Below are 26582 nucleotides of genomic sequence, written 5' to 3'. Positions count from 1 at the left end.
CCCACAGCCTGAGCTGCATTTGTCCTCACAACATTCCTGAGAAGTAGGGAAGTGCTGTTATCACCATTTTACAGATAGGGAACTGGTGCACAGCAAGATAAAAATAACCTTATCTAAGATGATCATATAGGAGGAAGTTTTTGTCAGAGCAGGGGAGGACTGGCTTCAATTGTCAGTTCCAGGATGGTACTCTAATAGACCAGCCACCTCTTCACCTTCTAGATGCTCTGCTGTCAGTTTGACCAATCAACCTATCTACCGTGGTCAAGTATTGGAACAGGCTACCCAAGGAAGTGGTGGAGTCACCATCCCTGGAGGTGTTCAAAAACCATGTAAAGCATGGCACTTCAAGACATGGTTTAGTGGACACAGTGGTATAGGGTTGACAGTTGGACTCATCTTAAAAGACTTTCAACCAAAACAATTCCATGATTCTTTTATTAATAGCATCTCCAGCCCAGCAAAAATGGAAGAGGGTATTGGATGCTGGCATTGTTTGCATTCAGAAGTCCAAATCTGAACAATGAAAATCTCTGAAATAGTCATGACTATCCTGGTATTGTGAGGAAAGGAAGGAAGACATATGTAGTTTTCAAAGTAACAAAATAATTAACAAAAACAAACAAATAAACAAAAAAAATCAACAAAAAACCCCAACCAACAAAAAAAATTCCACAGCAGGTCAGAAGTATAATTTTCAAATAATTATTGAAAGTTTTAAGAGCAAGTTGCTATTAGACATGCATCCTTCAAGAACCAACCTGTTCTGGAGATTATAGGCTATAAAAAAACCAAGAATTTTTTTTAAAATCCCTCTAGAACTATCTCATTTCAGACATGGATCTAAGCACAGTTCCAATGTAGAGAGACCTTGTCTCCAGACTTCACACAACAATCTTGCCTCAGATAAAACAAATTCCAGAGGTTGGAGACAGCTCAAGGTTTCTCATTTCTGGCTGAGCAAAACTTCAACCCTGCCCTCAAAGGCTCTCTTTTCTATGTGAAATGTCACATGAGGTCCAAAACTTATTCTGTCCTTTGGGACTCCAGTTGCAACCATTCTCCAGTTACAGCCATCTAAAGTACTAGTTGTGAAATAAGTTTCTACAATTTAAGGGCATTCACAAAGGAGCTGTGAATGTCAACTGTTCAACAGTGGAGATCCATCACCCTTTGGATCACCTGGGTTATCAAGTCTGACTCCAAAAAGTGGCTGCTCATCATAACAGCCAAAGGATGACAGACCACTGTTAAACTATCCTGAACAGGCTTGATGACAACATTGTCACTGTTGCTGTTGGAACAAAGGAAGAAATTTGTGAGTTGGTGCTATCTGAAGGTACCAGATAAGCCATGCTTAGCTTCCAGTTTGCCTCTACTATCAATAGACTATTGTGCCAGTCACTGCTGATACGCTGAACTTCATGGCCCAGGCCTCTACTTTTATAATGGCCTGTCGCTGCAAACTTCAGCCACTAGCAACACAATGTAAATCTAAAGTACACTGCCTTCGTCATGGTCAGTGTTGAGGAGCTACAGCCAACCAGCTACTGCTGAAGGTGACCATCAAGGCACCTAATTCAACACCCACTGGTGGCAAAATAACTGCAGCCTTCCTTGGAGAAGGAATCCTGCTACCACTCTTTCTCCTTCTTATACACCAGGACTACAAAAGGATGAAAGAGAAAGGCTGGGATGAGGTTAGAAGCATTTCTACTTTTTACAGCAAGCCTTGCAGCAACAAAAGCCAAACAGACAAATGAAAGCAAAACCTCCCAGCAGCTTCACGGCTACACAGCAAGTTGCTAAACCAAAAGTTCTAAAAATTAATGCAAAAACCAACTTTCAATTCCAAAGCACAGACCCAGAACACTAACAACAAATAGTAAATTAGTGACACTTGTTTGTGTTTTGAACTTTTTCCTTGAAAAAATCCCTACTTCTGTACTTGAAGAGATAAACCAACAGTGAAAAACAAAAAAGGCTTGTTGATAAGCAAGGAACTGTTATTTATTTTCTGTCTGACAGCCATCACAAGGAATATCAAAACTAAAACCAAACACCTCTACAAACAGGGCTGTTATGCCGCTTCAAAACCAAGCTGGGTTTTCCATGAGGTTTCCAGTATCCAGTTGGTCAAAAATCACAGAACACCTTATGCTGAAAGGAGCCATTAGAGGTGACCTGGTCTAATTTTCCACTCAAAGCAGGACAATCCAAAATGCTACAAAGAAATCCTAATGCTAATAGTGTATGTAGGTAATTCTGGAGAATTAATATAGGAAAAAAAAGATCAGAGAAACACAAAACAACTTTATCAAACTGCAACTTTCAAATAAAATTCTAGGAAGAAAACCTCATGTCTGCTTGACCATGTGCCCTCATTTTAATTTCCTTACCTGCAGTAACTGCTTTGAGGATTTGAAGAATCAGCAAAAAGACAAATGTCAATAAACACTCTGTGCATGTACCGGGCATAAAAAGGAGAAATTAATTCTGTGATCCTCCATGTTTTATTTCACCACATGAATGATGAAAAAATAAATAGCACAGGATTGTACTTGGTCAAAAACGTATGTAAGGCCTCTGAAGCATGAGCATCTATCTGAAACCACACATCCTGTTGTGTGTCATTACACTTCTAAAATGGTGCCTGAATGAGAAAAGTCTCCAGAAACATGAGGGTTTGCCATAAGCAAACCCAGTCTGGTTGTGGGAGTAAACAAACCTCTCCAAGACACCAACAAAAGGTGTTGTAAAATAGCCCGCTCTTAGATGCCTGGAGCAGCTCCTGAGAAGAAAGGATTTCTTAAAATGGGAAGAAAACTTCATATATACTGATTTTTGCACATTTCTGCCAGTAACCTGTGAGAGGATGAACGCAAAACCAAAAATGCAACAACAAACACAAACCCCACATCAAATCCAACTCTCAAAAATGCATAAAAATTCTCACAGTAAATCTGACCTTCTTCCCCCTCCCCATTTTTAGATGCAGCTTTCTACAGCATAAATGATCTGTATTACTGCAATACACTGCAACTTCAGATACACATCTGGGGGTGGATCACCTGCTGTATAAATAAACAAATGAGACAGTTCCTGTTCTACAGTTCGCTGTCACAGGACAGGGACAATGGAAGGTCAGACACACAAAACAGGGTGACCAATACTGGGCATCGCAGTGAACAGCAGTCTCAGTACTGCAAGTTCATCAAAGCCTTTTATAAGCAACACAAGGAGCAAGAGCTTTCAAAGAGGATAATAAAGCAGTACTGCAGCTGTTTACAGGGGCCATTTCCCAAGTGTGAAAGGATAGCACAAGAAAAAGCACAGAAGTGTTTGCTTGTCTTCATGTTGTTGTCACTGTATAGAGACATACTAGGCTAAGTGGAGGCAGAAGTTAACATCTTAATAGCAAATTAGAGATGGTAAAAGTAGGTATGAAAAGCAAAAGCAGCTGGGTTTGCAGCTCAATGCAAGAGGAACTAGTAGACAGTAACAAAGCAGCAGCCCAAAGAACGAGCTCTGCTCTGTTCAGAGCAGCACTCTGAATGGGACAAGGTTACATGCTAAGCATACAAAGATGCAAGATGATGCAAACCGTAGAAAAGTATATTCCCCTCCTCCGTGTTTTGCTTTTGTTTTCCATTTTCAGCAACAACAGTATACTCCAACAACTGCAGGAACTTTGAAAACATAACTTCTTTGTAGATCAAACAATACAGTCTCTGCAGACGCTCTGGTTGCTGTAGAGCCGAGGCAAGTCATTATTTTAGAAAGAAATTTGACCACCTGCTGCTCTAAGTAGAGAGGGCAGTGTATGTGTAAAATCACACTTTGCTCCAAAATTACAACTGGTATTACCCAGGAAACACAGACTAGACTGGGAAAAATGCATTAACTCCAAATGGCACAGTTACGGTGAACTGAATTGTACATGGCTGGCTAGAAGTCTTCACTTAGCTGTCACAGGCTTGCTCATCTTAAAATCATTTTATATTACTCCCAATGAAAATATATTACAGCCACTTTAGACCTCTGGCTTCCTTTCAAGTCAGAGGTAAATATCAGTAAGGCTGGGACACCTCAAAAACTCGGGTATTAGAAAAAAAAATTATACCAGTTTTTATGTAAAGATGAAACATACACAGTACAAAAGGTTCCTGCTGCAGCAAGAACAGCACATTCTAACTCAGTAAAAGCAATCAAGTCTAGGACTAGAGCTCACTCTGGATCAGATCAGTCTATGACAAGGTGTAACTTTTAAGCAACTGAGCCACCACAGCTGAAGAGAAGCTGCTCCACTGCATGTCTTTGACAGGGATGTCCACTATTTCAACATGTGAGGCCAGATTTAGCTGCTGTATCTTTGCAGCCCCACTGTATAAAGGGGAAGAATGACACCAGCTTGTAAAGGCATCAGCTCAAAGGAAAATGCCTTGTTTTACCTGAACGTGCTGAATCTGGCATAAGGTGACAGTCAGTGAACACACAGAACCTTTTAGAAATACACATCATTTATTACACTAGGACAGCACTTTGCATTGCACAATCTAAGCTTTTGTTTCAAGCAAGAAAATGTTTTCTAAATATTTTGTCACCATGACAGTCTAGCCTTGGACTTGAATTCTGCCCTTGGTTACTCCAAAAAGTCAACTGTATTGTATGGCTCATTACTGTGTCCCACGCAGTGCCAGAAAGGGGGCAGTGCAGCTACCAGCATCCTTTCAGCCCTCTGTGCTCTGCAGGACCCTCTCATCCCAAGATATTTTGCCTACCCACAAACTACAAGATTCAACGTAAGATCCATGTGACAAAACAACATTGAAATGAAGAGAAAGATGATCTTGCAACTACAAAATACTAAACAGCTTCCTGACAGGTCCAGCTTTATTTGAGGAATACAGACAAAACAAAAACCATTCCCAAGAGAGCAGAATGAAATATTTTTAAACACACAGAAAAAAAGATACATAGAAAAACATCCCAGCTTTGATGGCCTTGTTCCAAGTAAAAGTGTTTTTTTCAGGGACATTAATTTGGCAAACTAAATCTGAGTAGATACAGCCTAAGTCCACAGCACAGCCCTGAAAAGAGCAGTGGAGAATTTCTGTATGACTCAGGAAGCTCAATGAAGGAAGAGTTCTGCAGAACAAGATCAACAGGGTGTTTATATACAGCCAGCAGCATCATGTGAGCGGGTGGTTTAGTTTGTGAAATGAATGTTTGCATTGTCATTTTTAAAAAAAAAACAACAAAAAACCAACAAACAAACACAACAGCAACCCAACAACCAAAAGCCAGCCTCTATTCTGCACTTTTAAAGTTTCCAACATTAAAAACAGAGCAGGGGAAGGAAGTACTCCAGCAGCCAAAATTTACAAATTCTTACCATAACTTTGGCACAGTAAACTTCTTCATTGTCACAAAGGCCTATTCTTCAGGGGGCTTGGTTGCGTTTTTGTTGGTTTGGGTTTTTTTTCAGAAGGACTAATCCACATGTGAAGGTTATTAAAGAACATACAGAATGCCAGCAGAAGCATAAACATGCACACTTTGTGTGTGCTTTCAAAGTTTTATCTGTCTTTCCTTAAATATAAAGATACCTAGAAACAGCCTGGAGGCAGGTATTTCTGCTTTCTCTCTTTCACTCGTGAAGTTCAGTAAGCTTCTTCCTTTTCTTCAAGAAATGGCAGCAAGGTTTTATTTGAATTTATTCAAGCTGGTGACAAGAGAGTCATCCTCTTAAGTTGCATTCAGCAGCCAGGTTCAAAGAATTTAACAAAGAATGAAGATTTGAATATGGAGAGGGGGAGTTGTCTGTTCGTTTTACTAGAAATTAATTCCTAATGGCAATATTTTAATTCTTTGAGAGCTACCTTACTAGAACCTCAAAGAAAATGCTAATACTCTGCACTTCTGCACTGCAAAAACAAATTCAAGATCTGGAAGTCAGCACTTTTCCCTCTTACTATCTGAAGCTCTATAGAAACCCTACCACATATTTGAAAGAAATACAGCAGAAAATCCTGCCTGATCTAAATACACAGAGCTAAATTTATCTTTCAGTTTTTGAAACACTTAGAGATTGAACATTTAGAGTTCTATTCACGGGACAGAAAAAAGCCAAACGGAACGTTTTTAAAAACTGACTTTGAAGTATTGTTATGAGAACAGGGACAAGCTATGTAAACCCTAAAAATTCGGTGGGTCTTTGTATTTATGGTTATTGTCACAAACTAAAAGCTCATATTCCCTACTAAGCAAACATTTACAATTAAATCCATTCTGCACAAGGCATTTGCATTTTGAGATAGAACAGTCAGTTGTTCAGCTGCTGTGATTTAGATGGATTGGTTCATTATTGCTGCAGTTCGTTTTCAGCTACACTGTATAACAAAGGGGTGCCAATGTAGTCTTGAATGGCTTTAAAGCTAAGTATGCTGGTATGTTTCCATGATGATGTAATTTAACTATCTCACTATCTCTCAGATCAAGATATCTTGACTTTACAAGATGAACTTCTGTGAAAATGACAGAAACAAGCTGTCACAATAGTGTTCAATAGGCAAGATCTCTGCAAGTCAGCTGAAGGCTGTTGCTGGCAAGTTTGCAGTGATTCTCCATGTATGAAAAAGTCATTTCCCCCTAATTCTTATTTAGAATAAATGCTTTCTCTATCATGCAAGTAATAAGGCAGTCTCATCTTCCACACCAGGAGATGAATCCGTTATATATCTTCAAATGTTCATGCTGTAGTAAAAATGTATCTGCATCACGAAAGATAACCTAAACATGTAGAAAACCTAAAAATCATAGAAGATCTCTAATGCAAAGAAAACTTCCAAGCTGAAAAAGCCACCTGACATCTTCACTGCCTGAAGCATATCACCAAATGCAGTATTAATGCAGCAAAACATTTTTTCTATGAACAACCACATAAAGAAGCAACACTTCCTTTTTTAAAATATTATTTAAGTGAAAGCTGTGATAATGAGCACCATTTAACCTTCCAATCTAAAGAATGGTCTTCTCAAGACAGTGCCAGAGCAGCACAAACCACAGAGAATGATAGTGGCAAAAGATTCTTACCCTAAGTCCAGAAATCAATTTTCACCTATAAAACCACTTCCATGCCCCACAGCCAGCACTGTCACAACAGACTATTACAACTAGAATGGAATAACAAACATACAGTATAGCTAAACCTGTGCAACTAAACATTTAAGTCAAGTGTTTTAAGAAACATATGCCTTTTATTCTCTAGGTGTTCCCAAAATTTTGTTTCTATTTAATGAGCATAGGAGAGAGAGAACAACTTAAAGTTAAAAATTAGTAAAACAAACCTCCCAAAATCCGCATTATAGAGAACACACTTTCATTTAGCAATGGAATCCTGTTTGTAAAAGGTTTACAGACCACAAATGGGTGCAGGGGTATGCACAAAACACACACAAAAAAGAAAAAGGTCCGGACAATACATGTCTGGAAGTCCCTGAAGAGCAAATAGGCACATGAAATGCTGTATTCCCACTCTGCAACTATGAAGCAGCCTGACAATGTATTTTGAACTGTTTAACAGTTTTGTTCAGCTGACACCCGAGCTGTGATGCTCCAACTTAGGCATAACAAGAAGAAAACAAACTGGTGCATACTCTTGTATTTCAGGTCATAAACCCTACTTAGTGCAAATATTTTTCTGGCATTACATTGGCAGTTGTAATATAGCCTGAACAAAGGCTCATATGAAAGCACACCACAAAAATCCTAAATAGCATTTTTCCTCTTAAATCCTGAGATCTAGTTTTACTGAAGTTTGATGGAGAGAAAAAAAGCAGTTCACATACAGTTTTACTTGTGCATTTCAATTAGGCCTGTCAAGCCTCTTGCAGAAAATGCAAAAGTGATTCTTTTATACCACTTATTTCTAAAGTGTTACCAGGATGCATTTCTTGATCTCCTCCAATCCTTGCAGAAACAGCAGGGTATACTGCTAAGGCTGAGAGTTCTGAAAATAAAGCCACATCTCTAATATTTGAGATTTTTCATTTAAAGTAATTAAATAGGCCTTTTTCTTCACAGTTTAGACACAGAAGGCACTTGGGTTATACTTTTTAGTTTTTCCTCTACATTGTGAGGACTAGTAAGCTCCTCCACTTCAAAAATAAGGGGCAAAACTTCAAACCTTTGTGCTTTTTACAGTTGGGAACCATTTATAAAGCCACCACAAATAGAAGGGCTGCACTTAAAACATGAGAATTAGCAATGATTGCTATAAAGAGCCTTGACCTCCAGCAGCACCTGAAGTCCACTCAAGTAACACTGGTGTTCACCTCATGAGTTAGACTTTCATATCAGCATAATTAGCTCCTCTTGAAGACATCTCCTACAAAGAAAGGCTGAGAAAGTCAGGCTTGTTCAACTGGGAGAAGGCACCAGAGAGATCTTACCGTGGTCTTTTAATACAGGAGGGAGGGGTTGTAAGAGAGACTGAGAGGTCAAGGCCTATAATAACAGCACAAGGCATAATGGTTTTACACTACAGGAAAGTAAATGTAAGCTACATATATTTAAGAAAAACATTCTTTACTTTGAAGGTGATGAAACACTGGAACATGCTACCCAGAGCAGCTGTGGATGACCCCATCATTGGAAGTGATCAAAGTGAGGTTGGATGGGGCTTTGAGCAACCTGATCTAGTGAAAGATGTCCCTGCTCAGTGAAAAAAGGATTGACTAGATGATCTTTAAATGTGTTTTCCAACCCAAACCATTCTAAGACTGGAGCTCCCTCCGAAACAGGTATCTCCTATGAAGGCTGTGGTTCACAACCAACAGAAAACTCACCTTTTCATGGCCCTCATTAAAGTACATTAGTAAAACACAAGCAAAGGAGACTGATTTCATAGCCTCTGATTCAGATACTGCACTCATTCTCAATTTGGCATGAAGCACCACTGTAGTCAGGGACAGAGTGACTGACTCCAACATGTATTTCTACATGCAGTTCACCAAAGGCCTGGGTTTGGACAGCACTTCAAAACATGCTCTCCCAACTTACCCAAGAGACTCAGGAAAACAGTAACTGACTTGTCTGCAGAGTGTGATGATTGTTTACTTCAGCTGTCCTCAAATATGACCATGCACTTTTGAATAAATTGACAAATTTCACAATATTGTTTGACCAGCTATCGTTTTTACATTTTTGGCTCAACTTGGGAGAGGTAGAAGAACAATCCCAGAGGTCTGTAACTTGTTTTCCAATTGCACTCAGTCAGTTTTAGTTATTCCCCCCATTCAGCTGCAGTATTTCTCACAGAAGCATACTACTTCACACCTAATATGGTGCTATTCTTTCTCCATTCTTTTTCTTCCTCTTTCCTCACATAGTTTCCTTGGTTTTGTTCCCCCTTTAAGAGGCACATTGTACCTGCAACATAATGCATCTGAAAATAATCATCCCTCCTCTATCTTCCCCCGATGAAAGATGACTATTTAAATAAAATTAACTTATTTTTTTAGTAAATCAGTTACTTCAATATTTAAAAGGGGAAAGAAAACATAAGGCTGACAGTTATTTGCATGTTTTCCACAATGCTCTTCTGCAATGCATTCAAATTATATGTTCAAATGTTATGCAAATCCCCCTTTCCAACACATACTACTTTTTCTGAATGAGTCTGACACCAACCACCACTCCAATTTTTAAAATAATTACTAGAAACATAAAAAATGGGTAAAAGAAGATCAAATCAATAAGGTTGCAAAAGACCTCAGAGATCATCAAGTCCAACCTATCACTCAACAGCTCGTGACTTACTAAACCATGCCTTCAAGTCAAATCCCCTCTTGAACACTTCCAAGGATAGTGACTCCACCACCTCCCTGTGCAGCACATTCCAATGGCCAACAACTCCTTCTGTGAAGAACTTTCTCCTCACCACAACCCTAAACTTCCCCTGGTGCAGCTTGAGACTGTGTCCTCTTGCTCTGGTGCTGGTTGCCTGGGAGAAGAGACCAACCCTCACCTGTCTACAACCTCCCTTCAGGTAGTTGTAGACAGCAATGAGGTCTCCCCTGAGCCTCCTCTTCTCCAGGCTAAGCAACCCCAGCTCCCTCAGCCTCTCCTCATAGGGCTTGAGCTCAAGGCCTCTCACCAGCCTTGTTGCCCTTCTCTGGACACGTTCAAGTGTCTCAATGTCCTTCTTAAATAGAAGGGCCCAGAACTGGACAAGATACACACTCTACATGTGACCATACACCGTTCTAAGAGCATCAGTCCTCAGCAGCCTTTTCAGATGGTAAAGTTCAGGGCTAAGAGTGGTAATGCAGAGCACGTTTAGGCAAGGGAAGCTGCAGGCACTGGCAAGGAGGGCAACTGATGGTGCTTAGGCAGGGTAAGCACCAGCAGTGAATGCTGCAAGGGAAGGAACCTTCTGGCACCCACCCAGGAGCTGCAGGGGAAGACATTTTCAAGTGAGGACAAGGCGCCAAATTTAAAATGCATAGCACTGCACCTTGCCTAAAACCACTCCTGCAAAACAGTGGGCAAGATTTACTCTCTTGCTCTCTATCTCAAAATAGCATACTCAGTACTTCTTTCTTCCTTCCTAAAACCAAATCTGATGACTTGCCAATATGCCTACTGAGAGAAAGAAAGAACAGAAAACTACATGTGGACAACTTTTTTTTCACATGGGCTTAGCTTTTTCTTCTCAAAAATGAAGGAACCATGAAAAGAGGATCAAAGCCAAAGCAGGCAGTTTCTGCATGATCCACTGCATCAAGCATTCCCAGGCTCACTCTAACAGGACTTGCAATGTCCCAGATCCCTCATTCTCAAATCTTTTTTTAATGACAAGTAACAGTAATTTATGATGCTATCCCACTTTTAGAGATAAAATTGAGACCTAGTTTGTTTCACTTCTGATGTACAATAAAACAGAATATGAAAGTAAACTTCCAGGATTGACATAATGTGGGCATCAACACCTGAGCTCTTCCTCTCTGCCACTCAAAGTAAGAGTGTGCTTAGTGTCACTTGCATACAAGTTCCAGAGAGGCAGTTTAAAAAATCAGAGGAAAACATCTGACCTAGCACGACTTCTCTAAAGAACTGAAAGTATTTTGCAAAAAAGGTGGGAGAAAGCATTGGAATAAAGATTTTTCTGGGAGCAATTTTTACTGAAAACAAAGAAACATTTGGATTTCACCTTTTAAAAAAAGTGAAACTGTCTTAAAGGGTTTCCTACATGAAAAAATGTTCTGCAATACTTTTCTAAAACAACACTGGCGATGAACAAAGATGGTCAAAGACTTAAGTAGTTTGCTTAGTGGGAGGAAGATGAGCAACTGCTATGCTATACTACCTCTTGCAAAGACACAGTACAGTGCAGTTACACTGTACTAAGTAATTTTCAGCATCTGACTTTCTTGTCATCCAAAGTAGACTTTTTTACAGTACTGGATCCAGCCTGTTTGCTATGATCTCTCCACAAATAATTCCATCAGATGAGACTTACCCTCCAAAAGTCTAGCTGACTAGCCATTATCAGCTCATATTTCTCCAGATGTTTTGTGATCTCATCCTTTCTTAATGTCTCTAGCATCTTGCCTACAACCAAGGTCAGATTTATTGGTTGACAATTTCCTGGTTCTGCCTCAGTCCCTTTTTCCCAGAACAGAACAAGCAAAATGAAAGCAACTGAGAGTTGCAAAACTATTGCCCCTTGTGTTGAAAGAGACACAGGCAAAACCACAAATGGACACTGCTTATCTTTTGTTTCCAATAAGGAGAGAACAGATTTTAGCTTTCAGCTCTGGAAACAGCATCGGTTTCCTCCCCTCTGTTAAAATGTCCTCTCTCCTTTCCTTGTTCAGTCCCAATCTTGTGTCTTACTTTTCCACTTCCTCCTGGTTTTCCCTCAGAAGCAGCTGTGCCCTCTATAGCTGGCATCTTCAGAGTTTAGATGTATCTTAGGATCCTTTGTATCCAGTCCCACAGCCACTCCTTTGAAATACCAAGAAAGCCAGACAATCCTTGAACTTATCTGAACCTTGAAGGTTTTAGCTACACGAATCACCAAGAAAGTGCTGTGCTATATCGCACAGACAGAAGTCAAGGTAGAAAGTAAGAAACATCCTAAAGTAAAACACATACACAGAGAAAGCGCAGGGAACATAGAACAGGAAAGAGAGAAGAAAGAAGAGGTAAAGAAAAACAGCAACAAAAGAGACTCACTGGCTTAAAAAAAGGGGAAAAAATGTAGTTTACTTCTGGTCATATCTCTTAAGATCCTGGTTTGATTAATATTAACAGAATACTGGAAGTATGGACCTCCACTCATTTTCATACATAAGCTAAAGTTCACAGGCTGTGCTAGAAAAATTTAAAAGAGAAATGATCAGCTTTTAACTGCTGGCTTGTCATTTACATATGGATCCTGCAGTCATTTCATGCAATGAAGCTACAGGAAGACAAATCACAATGAACAACTGGTTATTAGGACACTCCGTTTCGTTGAAGAAATAATTATTTAACATAAGTGGAATAATTCTTTTGTATAATTTCTCATTTAAAGATCTCTAATAATTTTGATAAGCTCAGAAGCCAGAGTTCCAACCAGTCAAATAGTTTTATCTGCCTGAAGTCCACACAAATTGACATCTGGAGGACACGTTCTGGGTTTCATAGCTAAAATTACTCTGTGGTGTTTATATACTATTTAAAAACAAAAGCAAAAAGTAGCTCTATTGCTGCTAAATATTAATGGAGAGAGGTCTCTCCTGCTGCCTAAAATTGCTTCAGAGTTCTCCTTTTCAAAATGCCAGTGTACATTTCTCCCTCCCCCTCTTTTTCTGCCTCCAAAAGACTCCTTTTTCCATAAGAGTTTATGCCCTAATAAGAAAACCGGACATACTAGGGAGGACAAAGATGACAGAGTATCAAAATGCACAATCCCCCTCTTTGTTAGCCTTGCAGAAAGATTTATAAAAAAAAAAAAAAAAAAGAGGATGAAGACTGAAGACAATAGAAGGACCTTTATAAACAGAGACAAGAGAAGAAAAATGCCAAGAAATCTAATGAGATCTTTGAAATGGATCACTAAAGTAAATAAAATATGCTCAGGCATGTACCTCTTTTATCCAAAAAGTTCCACAAGACACAACCAAAATTAAGGATACTCATGACACACATTCAAAAAGCCTGTAATCTCAGAACTGAACAAGCAGCAATTTGGGAAGATAATTTTCTCTTTTCTCCTCCATGTTCAGCCACAATTATAGCACCTTTGCATCAACCCATTTCCCTCATCCTTTGTCAGCAAACAAACCTTTAATGTAACGCAACTGGGGACTACATATTCTGGAAGTACACATAAAACACACCAACCCTAAGTCTGAGTTTCTTTGTGTTTTCTACGTGTGTGTTGAACACTTCAGCCACACAGCTATGCTAAGACACGTTAGTATTTTAACTACTGATTTGGTCTTCACACAAGAGTCTATCACCTCTCTGCGACTGGAGTAACACCACCAAGCCCTGCCAAAGGGAAAAAGGGGAAGAAAGGAAAAAAAACCAAAACAAAACAACCACCACCAAAAAAACAACTTCATTCATGAATTCTTCTGTTTCTGCCTGGTTGAGGTTAGACATGTCATGGAGATGACTCTGGCCCCTGCACAAAAACAGTTGCACTACTGGAAGTAGAACTTCCTGTAAGCAACTGACTGACAGAACTGCCAAGAGCTCTCAGCCAGGCAGCAATGTTTAATTTCATTTCTCCATTTGTATTTTTAATCTTGGAAACAAAAACAGAAATGTAAAGCATGCTGACAGAAGAAAACAACCCCTCAATTCTAGAAAACCCTGCTATTTCCCTGCCAGGCCAGAACACCTGCTCCTGCTAATGATGGCTTTATGCTTATGTACACCTGCCATCCAGAAAGGCTCCAGAGCACTCTGCAGCCTGATTTATACATACACAAATCATTAAAATCACCAAAATTAAGCTACTGCTGGGGTGAGATGTAGCAACTGTTTAATTTCACACAGCCATGCTATTCAAGTGTTTAGGACATGAAGTAAGAAACACAATATCCAATCAAAGCTATGGAGGAACGTTAGGTAGCGAGAACATCATTGCCCAGTCTGGCTTTTGGCCAGTCACTATTTAAAACATTTGCATGTGGAAAGCCCTAGGATCTTTAAAGAACACCTTTGGTTTTATAAATTATCCAGAAGACAAATAATGTGCACTTCCTATATCTAAAATCCTTCTTTAGCAGTCCCTCCCTGCAGTAATTACTGTTTATGCCTTAACTTCAGAAGCTCACAGTATCAGACATCAGTTTTAGAAACATCCTGTGGTTGAAGCACTCCATTTCGCAAAGCCAGCAAACTGATAGTGTCTGGCAATAATTGTAGATGATAATTAAAAAAAAATAAAATTCATCACAAAATACAAGCACACACAAGTGGATCAATTCCCTGCATACACACCCCCACCCAAAAGAAACCATGAGAGTAATGGAGCTGACATGCTCGGCTCACAGGCAAGCTGGGAAGGAGAGATAGCACTGATTTCTAAAACCCTCCTCATATGGACAACACCAGATTAACAATTGCAGAGTCAATGAAGTGGAACGAAGGTGGTCACCACACATACCAAGAAGGCAAAGCAGCATTGGGGAACAGGTTAAAAAGTAGGAAACCTGGCATTCAAAAAATGCCAAAACACATTTAACATTTTGGGCACAAATTTGCAGTCTCAAATACGCAGAACATGCAGAGGAACATTTTATAAATGGAAATATGTTCATCAGATAATCTCATAATAGTATTACCTCAAAACAACCACAGATAATAATCTGTTTCTCTAAGGTAATTTTAAAAGGGAAAAGGACAAAAAAAAAAAAAAAAAAAAAAAAAAGACCAGGAGATCAGGGCATCTCTTACTAAGGACTCCTCCAGAGGTCTCCTTACTTGAAAGTGGATTTACTATAATCCTAGAAATAACAAAAAATTCAGTTCTCAAGAGGAAACACAGACAAGCTTGAAATACAACATGACTGGTTTAAAGTTTCAGACACATCCACCTCTGAATTATCCTGACAATATAATTCCATTTTTGTATATTTTAAAATAAACCTTTCTCTTCCAGATGTTGTACAGTGCTCCTCAAAATAAGTCTTTATTTCTTATGCACTTAGGTAAGTGCAAAATTAACTGTAACAATAAATTGTTAAAAGCAATCCTTAGACTAAAACATAATTTAAAACTAAAAAGATAACTTTTGAAGAGTTTCTAGATTGATAAATGGAAATGCGAAGCATAATTCTGAGTTTCTTTCTCCTGTATAATTCTCAAATATTTTAACAGAACATGGTAGCCTGGGCACACCAGGATTACTAAATTAGTTACTGAAGAAAATTATTGGAAAGGTGTTTCTGAAGTAAATCAGTGGGGAAAAAAAGCGCAAAACTCTGTATCAAAACATTTTTGTATCAAGCATCAGACACTGTGCTCAACTAAGCTGGGTATCCAGCTGTTAGAAATATATTTTTCCACCCTTTTAAAACATGGATTATGAGTGTGTTTTCTAAATTCCTATATATGTCATATTGTTGCAGAAGAACCATCAGCCTTTATCAAGGTTATGATAATGTATTTCTATTGCACAAATGATTATGCTACAGCTTTGCACCTTCAGGCAAGTTGTTGCAAACCCTCTAGAAAAATCCTGAGTCTGCAGAACCACATGAGCTTACCTACTGCTGGGCACACAGAGGCTGGTTTTGCTCCAAAAAAATGATGGTATTATGGAAAGCACCTAACACTGCTCTCTCCTTTCCAAGAAAGGATAGAATACAAGGAAACAAGTAAGTCAAAGGTCCATATAGAAGCAATGCTGTGGCATTTGAAAACAAACATTCCCTACCCGAAAAAATAGAACAAAAGTACTGTTTTAGGAATAAAACATTTAAGAATGCAAAAAGCATGGTGCACGTGACTGTTATTTCAGTTTTGCCACCCAGTCAAGAATAAAGACATTTTACAATAACCAAATGTCATTAGTAGTACAAAAGAAATGCAGAGTGCACAAACTCAAGGCCATTCTTCCTGTCTAGGACACTGGTACCAAAAGCAAACAAAACACAAGTAGGACGCTGGTACAAGACGTGAACAAAATAGCACATTCTCTAGCAAGTCTCTGCAAGAGCACAGCATTGCTTGCAAAATGCAGGCGTATTTTTCATTGCTCACATGAAGATTCACCTCAAGACAATTCTAACCCAAAAAGCTACAGATGTCCAAATAAATCAAAATAATTTGCTACATTTTAAACTTTAACATTCCAGTTAGGACATCCTTCAGTTGCTATCTCCTTCAGTTGCTGATGCAGTTCTCAGTGAACACCCCCCCCCCCAAAGACACCTATGTGTTTTCTCAAACTTGAGACACACATCTTACAAGCTGTGTCTCATCACAGTGAACAGGAAAGTAACAGACTATTTGAAGATATGCTGATAAAGGGCAGATCACCATGCCAGAGAAAATCAACCCACTGTTCTGGAGGGAAAAGACACTTACCTCGTTTGTGAAGCCACCCTTCCTTCACTATTGCTACTTCATTCATAATGGCTGGAATGTCTCTTGAAAAAACAGTTTATGCCAAAAGACCACTCTTGAAATTCCTGAACTCCTCCAGAAGGCTCCACAAAAGGGACGTTTGGGTTTGTTTCTGGTTTTCTCCTTCTCGGCTATTTCTGAAAGGATCAAGAGAAGTGCACCGTCAATTTGAAGTACATTGTATATGTACAGTAAGGGATGCAACAGGGAGTAGCTTCCATTGCTATGTTGTTGCTTTGGGACTTTCTTTATTATTATTACTACAAATTCTAAACCAGGGCTTAGCTCTTTCCAAGGATTTTTATATCTTCACAGGTGGAGGTGCCAAAACACTTGTTTGTTAAGTCCTGCTTCTTCACTCAGCAGGTTGACTGTGGGCAGACTTGCATCACCAGATGCTCTTGGGATTAGAAGGGAAAGCAAGACCTTGCCCAGTAGACATCCATCCCTCCACAACAAAGCCCCTTCCCTGGCTGTGTATGCTCCCCTCCCTGGAGGCATTCAATAGCAAGCTGGATGAGGCCTTGAGCAACCTGCTCTAGTGGAAGGTGTCCTTGCCCATGGCTGGGGAGTTGGAACTAGATGATCTTTATGGTCCCTTCCAACCTAAACCATTCTATGAATCTACAAACAATAAAAACTCTAAGATTTCACAAAGTCCAGTTTTAAATATTTCCTGGTATGATGATTTCCAGAATCATTACTTGAAGGCTTCATTACAGCCTGATGTATAGGAGCAACTATCACACAGTGCATCTTACAAAATAAACTTGCAACAGTAAAAAAAATTCCCAGTACTTGGCTTCTGATTTTGTTGTCTTCAGTATCATGCTATTAATTCCTTCCAGATCTCCTCAACACCCCAAAACGTGTTGTCTCCACCTTGGATATTTGTAACTCCTACCTCCCCTAGAGGTATACAGGAAATCTCAGATAAACTCGCAGGTCTTTTTATTATTCTAAATCAACACTTAGAGCATCCTAACCATTGTTCATCCCTCATCACACCATAGTTTGATGCCTTCTCACAATGAAATACACCTAAGTACAACTCAAAATAGCCCTGTCTTATTGAAAATATGTCTAGCTCATGGCAGACCACCACAGAAACATTCTTTGTGTTTCTCTCCGTCACTGAAAGTAATCAGTTCCCAAGAGTATTAGCGTTTATTATTTTCTAAATTGAATCTGATTATTTTCCTGCTTGTGGTAGACATGTTCTCTATTTTTCTTTAATGAGTTATGTGCTCTCTGTAGTGTCCATACTGCCATTCAATTTGGTATTACTTTTGATGATCAAAAAAATGTAATTCACAACAGATTCCCAGCAGTAACCAAGAAGTTTAACAAAACAAAATGCAGCAGTATCTGTAACCCACCACCAATGACCTCACTTTTACTGGACAACCACAGAGACATCACATTCCGCCTAACAAAAATATCTCTGCATGCATTAGGCACATGTGCATTAATTATCTCTGAGCATGCAGGTAATAGCCATCCATCAGAAATGAGATTAAAAAGCAACTAATTCCCTGTAACTCACTGAGATACAACCCAGAATGGAAGAAACAGGTGGTTAAAATTAATCCAACCTAGAACTGAAACCCCAGCAGTGACAAAGAGCTCTGTACCATTCATCCCAAGTGCTCTGAAATGGGTAGTCTTCAAAGCAAGGAGGTCGAACATGAGCAAGTTCAATGACCATCAGCAGAAATGGACTGGGAAAAAGGAGATCCCTCCCCTAATACTTTGTCTAGGAATCTTCACTGTGTATCACATCTTTTTCCAGTAACAATTTTCTCAATTTTCTGCAGAAACAAGGTGGAGTGCTTTTTTCCAAATTACAAATCTGACATATCTCACTGGTTATAATTATCAACTCCAAGAAACATACAAGATGTTTACCTGAGGTAGGGAAAACACACAAAAAAAATACTTTGTAACAAGAGATGTGCAAGAATTCCTTAATTTCATAAATAATGTGAGAACACTATATGCTGCAGAATAGACCAGTAACCCACAACTGCCAGTTACCTTGGAACAAACTCCTTTAGCTCCAGAGCAACTAGGATAGAACCTGATGAGAATGGCAGGCTTTTACTCTCCTTCCAAAATTTAACGCACAATAATCCTGCAAGCTAGACTTACTTGGTGAAGTCAAAAGGAAACTTAGAGGCTTCATTTAAACATTGAGCAATTTGCGAAGTGTTGAACAAAACCCCTAAGATTATCACAGTTTATGTCTGGAAATACAACACCCAGGTGTGAAAGTTAACAATTCTAATGCTGTGCTGTAACAGAACATGGGGCCTGTGCAACCAACCTCTGCATTCTGAATTCAGCAATTCAGCTGCATTGAACAATAAATACACTTTTTAATAATCATATGTAAAAAAGGAAGTCACAAGCCAAACTAGTTTGTAGAAAAGATAATCCTATTATTAAAATTGGAAAAAAAGCACAAACACCCCAAATTCTGCAATCCGCAGCTAAGTTAGTCCCTGTTTTCTGGGTTAATGCTTGTCAAGGTTATCACTTGGCAGCCTCCCCCTCGTCACTGGCTAAGCTGTCATCTCACAGTATGAATTTCAATGTCAATACAGCCCAGAAGATCTACAAAGAAATCCAACTACTTCTCCTACACTCTGTGGTATCAAAAAAGTTCAGACTGCCTTTTCTCTACAATTTCCACCTAAGAAACACTTCCTGCTTGCTACTGTAGCCCTGCTATCAGAGATGTGTCTTTACCTGCCCATCTTCTTCAAGGGGTGAGCAGTGGTGGAGGGGTAAGAGGGTATTATAAAGGAGCTCTGCATGAAAGTTCAAGTATCACTGCACAATTACGTGGGCAAACACTGGATGTTCCCTGACACCAACTTGCAAGCATGGACTCCACATTGTTCTTCACACTATGAAGAGCTGGGGATCCCTTCTCACTGTCTGACAAGATGTCCATAGACACAGTTCCAGCCACAGCAAACCCTCTCTATCTGGTATCTTTCAAAACACATGTTCAAGCTGGGTCTGATATATGTTTTAGTAAAAGACACTATTCAAGAGAGCGGCAGCAAGTCAAGAGCAATGTCCCAGAATAGAAGAGCAAGTTAACTGCAGGTCAACATACTACTGAAGAAGCGTAAAACAGAGAAAGTTCCTCTTCCATAAAATCCTTACCAGGGAGGATAAATAAAAAAGTATTAGAATTCTCATTCATGGCCATCTAGGAATGGTTCCCAGTGAGCAGAGGGCATCTGAGGTAAGTACGACCTGTGTCTGCACATGACTGAACACTGTCAAAAGCTAAACAACTCTGTATTTCTCTTAGCCTTCTGTTTGCTGGTTTTACAATATGCATTTCTGTAATATTTTTTCAGCACCAAATTATTCCTCACATGGCTGAAGTGCATTAAATTATTAATGGCATGACATCAGCATTGTATCACAATGACACTGGTTTTACACATATATTATTGTCTTCATAAATAATGAGATAACTCACTTCCCTAAGCACTGCAGCAGTGAAACCTGCTTTAAGGAGTCAGTCTAGCCAACCTTCCAACAGGAGATGGAGCAGAACTCTTATCCATATTTGGGAGAGTCATCTTAGAGCTCCTTCTCTCATTCTCTTCTATTTATTACATTTACTTTCTTTTGTCTCTACAACATCAAGAGACAAATCTTTGTCCTCTTTGTCCTCTCCCCAAGATGAAATTTTATATTCATTTCGAACCCATGCTCTAAAGCAGAGTAAGAAGAAAAGGAATTCTTCCATTAGCACTGACGCTGAAACCTAAGCTTATAGGATGCAGGATAATCTTACTTTCAAGTGAGAGAATAATCATGAGACTGAAGGAGCTCAGACCAACCAACCTCAGTCCCACCATTGCTTTCACATGGCACATTAGACTGTGCCCAGGCTGTACTAGTTACCCCAGACCAGATAGCAGGTTCCAGCAAAGCATGCTCCTGAACTAGCACCAGTTACTGATGCCCACTGCCCCAGTGTGGCAGAGTCCAGATGATCCCACCATGAGCCCTAACATGCTACATGTCTTTACATATTCTTATACTGCACAGCAGCAGGACCAGGCAAAAAGGATTCATATACTCATGTTAGCCTACCTTAGCCACAACACTGTCACGAGAGCAGATGAAGCACAGGAACTGGAGCAGGGCAGAGGGGTGTGTATTTGGGCCCATTACAGGCAATATACACAACCTAAGCCCTCTTCCCATTAGGTAAGTCCTACCTAACGTAAAAGCTCACAGATGACAACCAATCGCACCTGAACAGCAACAGACACAACAAAGTTGGGCTCCAGCCAGCATGTCAAGTGGAGCGTAGATAGGTACCAGGCTTTGACCAGTGAAGTACATCTCCTGCATTACGCAAATCCTGCATTGAGTGTTTTGTGGGAGCAGCAGTAGCAGTTCCAATGCGCTCAAGGCCCTCTAGGCCCGCAGTAGTTTCACACCATGACCCAGTTACCAAATCTGGGCAGACAGCTTTCAAGAAAGCTTAGAAGGCCCATGTTGTACCAGCATCTTAGCTTACTTTACAAAAATGCATTGTGGGCCATGACTTAGGTGTGGGCACTACATTTACTACTTTAAGCTCTGTGTTGAATGGCACCACATCTAAAATTGAATTTTATGGTAGCAAGTGCAGTTTATCAGAAGGTTCTGAAAGGCTTCTCTGACACTAAGCTATACGGAAAATGCTTAGTGGAGAACAACAATCCCTAAAGCCACATCCACTTTTCTTTCAACCTCTTAGCTTAATCTAGGTTTACAAAACTGGTTTAAAATACTTGCGCTCACATGTCTTTGCTGACCAACAGACAGGACATTACTATTGTTCAGGTGAGGGGCCAGAATTACAACATCCAGCTGTCCAAGCTGCAACCACAACTATAGTTTGATAGGGCAAACTAAGCTATTTCTAAACTGAGTGATGTCAGAAGAGACTTCTTCATACCCTCTCTGTTGAAGACACAGCCCAGACAAAATCCTCTTTATGTTCCCAAACAAGAAAAAGTCTTTTCAGTTTATGCTCATATAAGAACTGTTCTGCTCTTCTGTACCAACTTGCGATGCATTTAATCTAAATCCATTTTAAAGTATTTGTAACAGAAGTTTTGTTCTGTTCCAAAACAAATCAAGTCAATTGTGAAACTATTTAATTCTTAATATAATCATTTACAGGACATTTTTATAAGTCAACAAGAGAATACTGGAGATAAAAGCTACTTGTGGATGCTGGATCAATTCTTACATTTGATTTACCACCACTGCACACTAGTTCTATAAACATCACACACAACAAAACCCCTCCTATTAAAAAAAACAAAGGTATTTCCATGATGTCTTTAAACCTGTTAACTCAGAAAATGTTGTAGCTGTCATCAGGAAATTAAGTACTACATAGAAGTAATTACTAGTCACACACTATGTCAAATTTATTTACCTGTAAACAAATACTCTTCTGAATTAAGTGTTAGTAACTCCCCTTTATAACTGTATTTTGACATGTACATCCCACCTGTGGTATAAATAAAACAAACGAGCAAATCGGGGATTTGCCTCTTATATGTTGGAGGCAATAGGAAAACAAAACAAAAACACTTAAATACTTTCACCGGGGGGAGAATACCGATAAGGTACAAACTGCTTTAGCATCTGTAAAGTACTATCAGTAAAACATATAGAATGTCTCTGCATGTTCATACACTTGATTATAATTACGTTTGGTAAAGAAACAAAAGTCACAGTAGTCTCCAAGAACATTTCGGCAACTGCAGAATTTCACCTGGGGAGGCGGGTGGGTATCTGCAGACAGCTGCCTACAGCTCTGCAAAATATGACTGCAAGAAAAAAAAAAAATCCAGTCCAAACGCTGCACAGCCACCTACACATGCCAAATGCCCACGGAGATAATCGCACACTCGTCGGCACATACTCAGTGGTCCGCAAAGCGGAGCGGAGCCGCACAACGCGGCTACAGAAGACAAGGGGGGAAAATGGGGGCGAGTAAAGTGCGAGAAGGGAGGCACAGCTGGCAACTTTATTTGCCAGTTTTATAAATATACGTGTACACACACCCCGCTTTCCTGGGGGATGCTCGGGCAGGTCCCGGGCAGCCCCAGCTCCCGCGGGCCCTGGAGGGCCGCGGCTCGGGCAGGCCCGAGGGCCCCCGAGGGCCGCCGGGGGAGCGTCCCCCCCGCCGCCGCTTTCTCATCCACCGCACCCCGGGGGAGCCAACAGCTTCCTGTCCGCCCTAGGCCCGCCGGTAGGACGCCGTCCGGGGGCCTCTCGCAGCCTGCCCCCCCCATCCCCACCCCCCCACACTCGGCCCGGACGGCCCGGGGCTGCCACAGCTCAGCCGTGCCCGGTGAGGGCGGCGGGACAGCAGCCCCAGCCACCGCCGCGGCCTAGGCGGGTCAGTAGCCGCCGCCCGGGAAAGGCGGAGGGCGGCCGTCCCCCTTCCCTTTCCCGGCCGGCCCCGCACAATGCGGCGGGCACGGCGCGGCCGAGCGGAGAGCAGGCCCCAGCCCCGTCGCTTCCTTCCCCCAGCCCTTCCCAGCCGGGGGAGCGGGTCACTTACATGGCTGGAGCTCGGGGAGGAGGTGATGGGAGGGTGGCGGCGGCACGGGAAGGGAGCCGGGGAAGGAGACAAGGGAAGAGGAGGGAAAGGGCGAGCGAGCGGGGGAAGGGGAAGGCTGGCGAGGCGGGCTCTCCGGCGGGTGCCGAGCGAAGGCCTCACTGGGCTCCCGGCAGCCGCCGCCTCCTCACCATCCCCGGGCGGCGGGCGGCGGGGCGGCTCCTCCTCCCCCTCTCGCAGGCGCTCGGCCCATGGGGCTCACACGCCCGCTCTGGCTGCCGGCTTTGCCTTCCCCGCCGCTCCGCCTCGCCCCCGCCGCCGCCCTGCCTACGGCCGGGAGGGGGAGGCCGCCCCTCGCCTCTCTCAGCAGCCCCCCTGCAGCCGCCGCCTCCTCCCCTCGCGCCACCAGGCCAAGCTCCCGCAGCAGGGGCCGGGCTCGTCCCACACGCGTCTCCGCAGCGCTCGCTCACATCCTCTGGGGTGCGGCCGCCGGGTCCTACCGCCGCCGCGCCGCTTCCCGCCCGCCCCGCCGAGCTGAGGGGCCGCCCCACTCCGCTCCGCGCCGTTCCCCACGGTGCAGGGGAAGTGTGGGGGAGTTCGCCTCCTGTGCCTCGCCGCCCGGCCCCGCCTCGCCGGCCTTGGAGCTCCCCTCAGAGCACCGGGACAACGCTCGCCGATCTGGCCCGCCTGCCGCCCCCTCCGCCCTACCCGCCAGGCTGGCCCTTGGCCCCGAGGGCGGTGTTTCCGCGCCCCCGGCGCGGCCTGACCCCAGGCCGTTCGTCGGCGGGGTCGCTTCCCCGGCACCGTCCCGGACCTTGACCAGGGCGTTTGGGACGCTCTACTCCGCCAGGTGATGTGGCCTCTCCTAACTCGGCCCTGGGGGAAGCCACCAGCTTTAGGAGCCTGGTGCCCGGATCACCGTCAATTTACCCCCCAAAACAGGGGCCTGACCCCGCCGTAGTGGATAGGATCGGGCGGCCCCCAGCATTTCAACTTCTGGGAAGGGCCAGGCTCCTGTAAACCTCATGGAGTGCCACCAGCAAGCTTTCCTAAAAGCGGGGGATGCCGGTCCTCTTACCCTGCGCTCAGAGCTTTCCCTTGTTCTCGTGAAAAAAACACGATTGATTAAATAATTCAGTCTCTCAGTAGCTTGGGGCATATCTTAATACCCTTTCTGCAGCAGGAGGACTGTGTGGCATGGAAAGGTGATGTGATCGCCCAGGGACTGGCGGTGGTGGAGGGCCGAGGTGGTGGTGCTGCTCTTCCCTCTGTTCTGTGTGCTGGAGGTCATCCTGCTCTTGCAGCAGGAGCGGCTCAAAACATCACGAATTACTTAAATACAGCTTACAGCCTGGCAATATTTTGTAAGATTTGTAAGAGCCATTCTGCTATGAAAAGTGATGTTGTGGAAGTGCTTTGACAGATTGATTATTTCTCTCTGCTTCCAGTATCAAAATTTGCTCCTTTCGGTCATTAAGGGATTTTCTTTATTTTTTAATAGGCAGTGCCATAAACACAGGGCTGTAAGAACTGGTTGGATTTCTTCAGAAACATGCAATCATTGAGGATGTCATTTCTGCAATTGTAAGTTATTTGTAACTTAGAGAACAGCACACCTTTCCACAGGTAAAGGTGCATAAAATGCATTTACAGCAGTAAGGCTGGGGAATACAACTCTGCCTTTACATTGGTAGCAAACATTTGATCCAGGAAGAAGCTTTTCTGCCGCATCATTTGAATGATTGTACATGTTCTGTGAAATCCACTTTTTTCTTCCACTTTGATGAGCTAGGTCTGTTTAATCATATCTGATGCAAGGGTTTCTTAAGTGTCAAATGGACCACTGGGTTTTGGGTACACTAGTGTGCTTAGAGGAGCCAGCAATAAGAGAGAAGAGGAAAGGCTGCATTTTTCTTCATGGTCAAGGGAGAAAGAGCAAGACCTCCTTTTCCACCAAGGAACAAACCAGTTTCTCCTGGCAGAGCTGCTACACCAGCATGGTATCTGTTTGGCTCTATTTTAGGTTTACTGCGGCAGTTTTCAGTGCATTTTGGAAAATGTACCATTTAGGCAACTTAGCACAGTAGCTGACCCTGTGGTACAGGCCCAGTTACCTAGTTTAGGGTCAGATCCTCATCTGCTGCAGCTGGTGGAAATATTTCTTTTGATACGAAGACAGAATGGAATTGCTGTGGGAACTCTCTAAGATGTTAAGATAATGGAAAGGAAAAATATGGGGGTGTGATTACATTTTGACCGACCATGAATTATGTACAGGGTATTTAGATTAAAATCTAGGTAGGCATAAAAGATATATTTCAAATTAAATTAACCATCAGCTCCCAAGCTGTGTGGTGAGTAAGGTCATTAGGATTTCCCCCTGTAAATGAAGCAGTAGTTTAAAGTACAAAGTCATACAGTAAACATTTTTCTGTCCTGAAGAGAAGAAAATAAACCTCTGCTGTTTGCTAGAAAGGAAGTACAATTAAAAAAAAACAACCCAAATTTCAAGATGAACTGATTGTTTGGATTTGCTGCCTGTTGATTTACCATGATGAAAGACAAGCCCCAACTAGAAAGCTTGGATCCTGATCTGTATCTGACATTCCCCAAATTTGAGAGGGAAGTGTGATTCAGAGATTGGAGTAAGAGCTTATCTCTCAAACCCAGCAAAGTACTGTGGATAAAAATACTCAGGTAAAGTAGGAAGTGCCTGGTCTGCAACAAGGGTGACTTTGTATCAACAATGAACAAAAGCAGCTTTTTATTTTTTTTCTTTGAGAACAATGAAATCACTCAAGAATTGTTATAAACACAAACAATGTGGGGTTTATCACTCGGTTATCATCAATGGGATAATAGTCTATAAACCCCTAATTTTCAGGGAAGTCCCTAGGTTTCCCTGAGTGCTTCCTCAAATTTCACATCTGCTGACTCTCATTTATTAAGTACTTCAGGGTAAGGTGCATCTTCAGTATTGTGTTACCTGAAAATACCAAATCTAGTGGGCAGATAATAGCTGATCATATCAATGCCACACCAGAAGAGCAGACACTCCTTTTATCATCCATTTTAAACACACATATAGGTAATATATAGTTCAATGTAACTTTTGAAGTTATTTTAAAATGTTGAAACTATGCAACTATGAATAAAATAGGTTTTTATCTAGTCAGTCATAAGAAGACACACTAGCACAGGAAGATGAAGTGGAATTATTAAGCTAACCCCCAGTGGAACAAGTTCTGTTGCACGATTGCAAGTAATGACAGCACCTTTATGGGACAACAGTGAATTTGTTCCTCCTCTTTTTAAAAGGTGGGCTCTACTCAAAGAGCTATAT

The 26582-nt window shown here is 41.7% G+C and overlaps 1 protein-coding gene across 3 annotated transcripts in view; it reads right to left on the bottom strand.

Moving 5' to 3' along the window:
* AKT1 (AKT serine/threonine kinase 1) overlaps positions 1 to 23837 on the bottom strand; it is a 73149-nt gene extending 49312 nt beyond the window's left edge. Inside the window, exons 1-2 of one of the 3 annotated variants that reach the window (XM_054161769.1) lie at positions 23710 to 23837; positions 16597 to 16772 (exon numbers count right to left, since the gene is read on the bottom strand). In XM_054161769.1, the coding sequence (XP_054017744.1) occupies positions 16597 to 16642 (46 nt within the window). In that variant the 5' untranslated portion in view covers positions 16643 to 16772; positions 23710 to 23837. Of the gene's footprint in view, positions 1 to 16596; positions 16773 to 22105; positions 22157 to 23242; positions 23571 to 23709 lie in introns of those variants that run through there. The other 2 variants (XM_054161768.1, XM_054161770.1) reach the window with 2 other exon arrangements.
* Between the last annotated feature and the right edge of the window lie 2745 nt (positions 23838 to 26582).

This window comes from Dryobates pubescens, chromosome 5 (assembly GCF_014839835.1).
Source record: "Dryobates pubescens isolate bDryPub1 chromosome 5, bDryPub1.pri, whole genome shotgun sequence".
Lineage (NCBI taxonomy): Eukaryota > Metazoa > Chordata > Aves > Piciformes > Picidae > Dryobates > Dryobates pubescens.
This window is presented reverse-complemented; position numbering and strand designations above follow the sequence as displayed.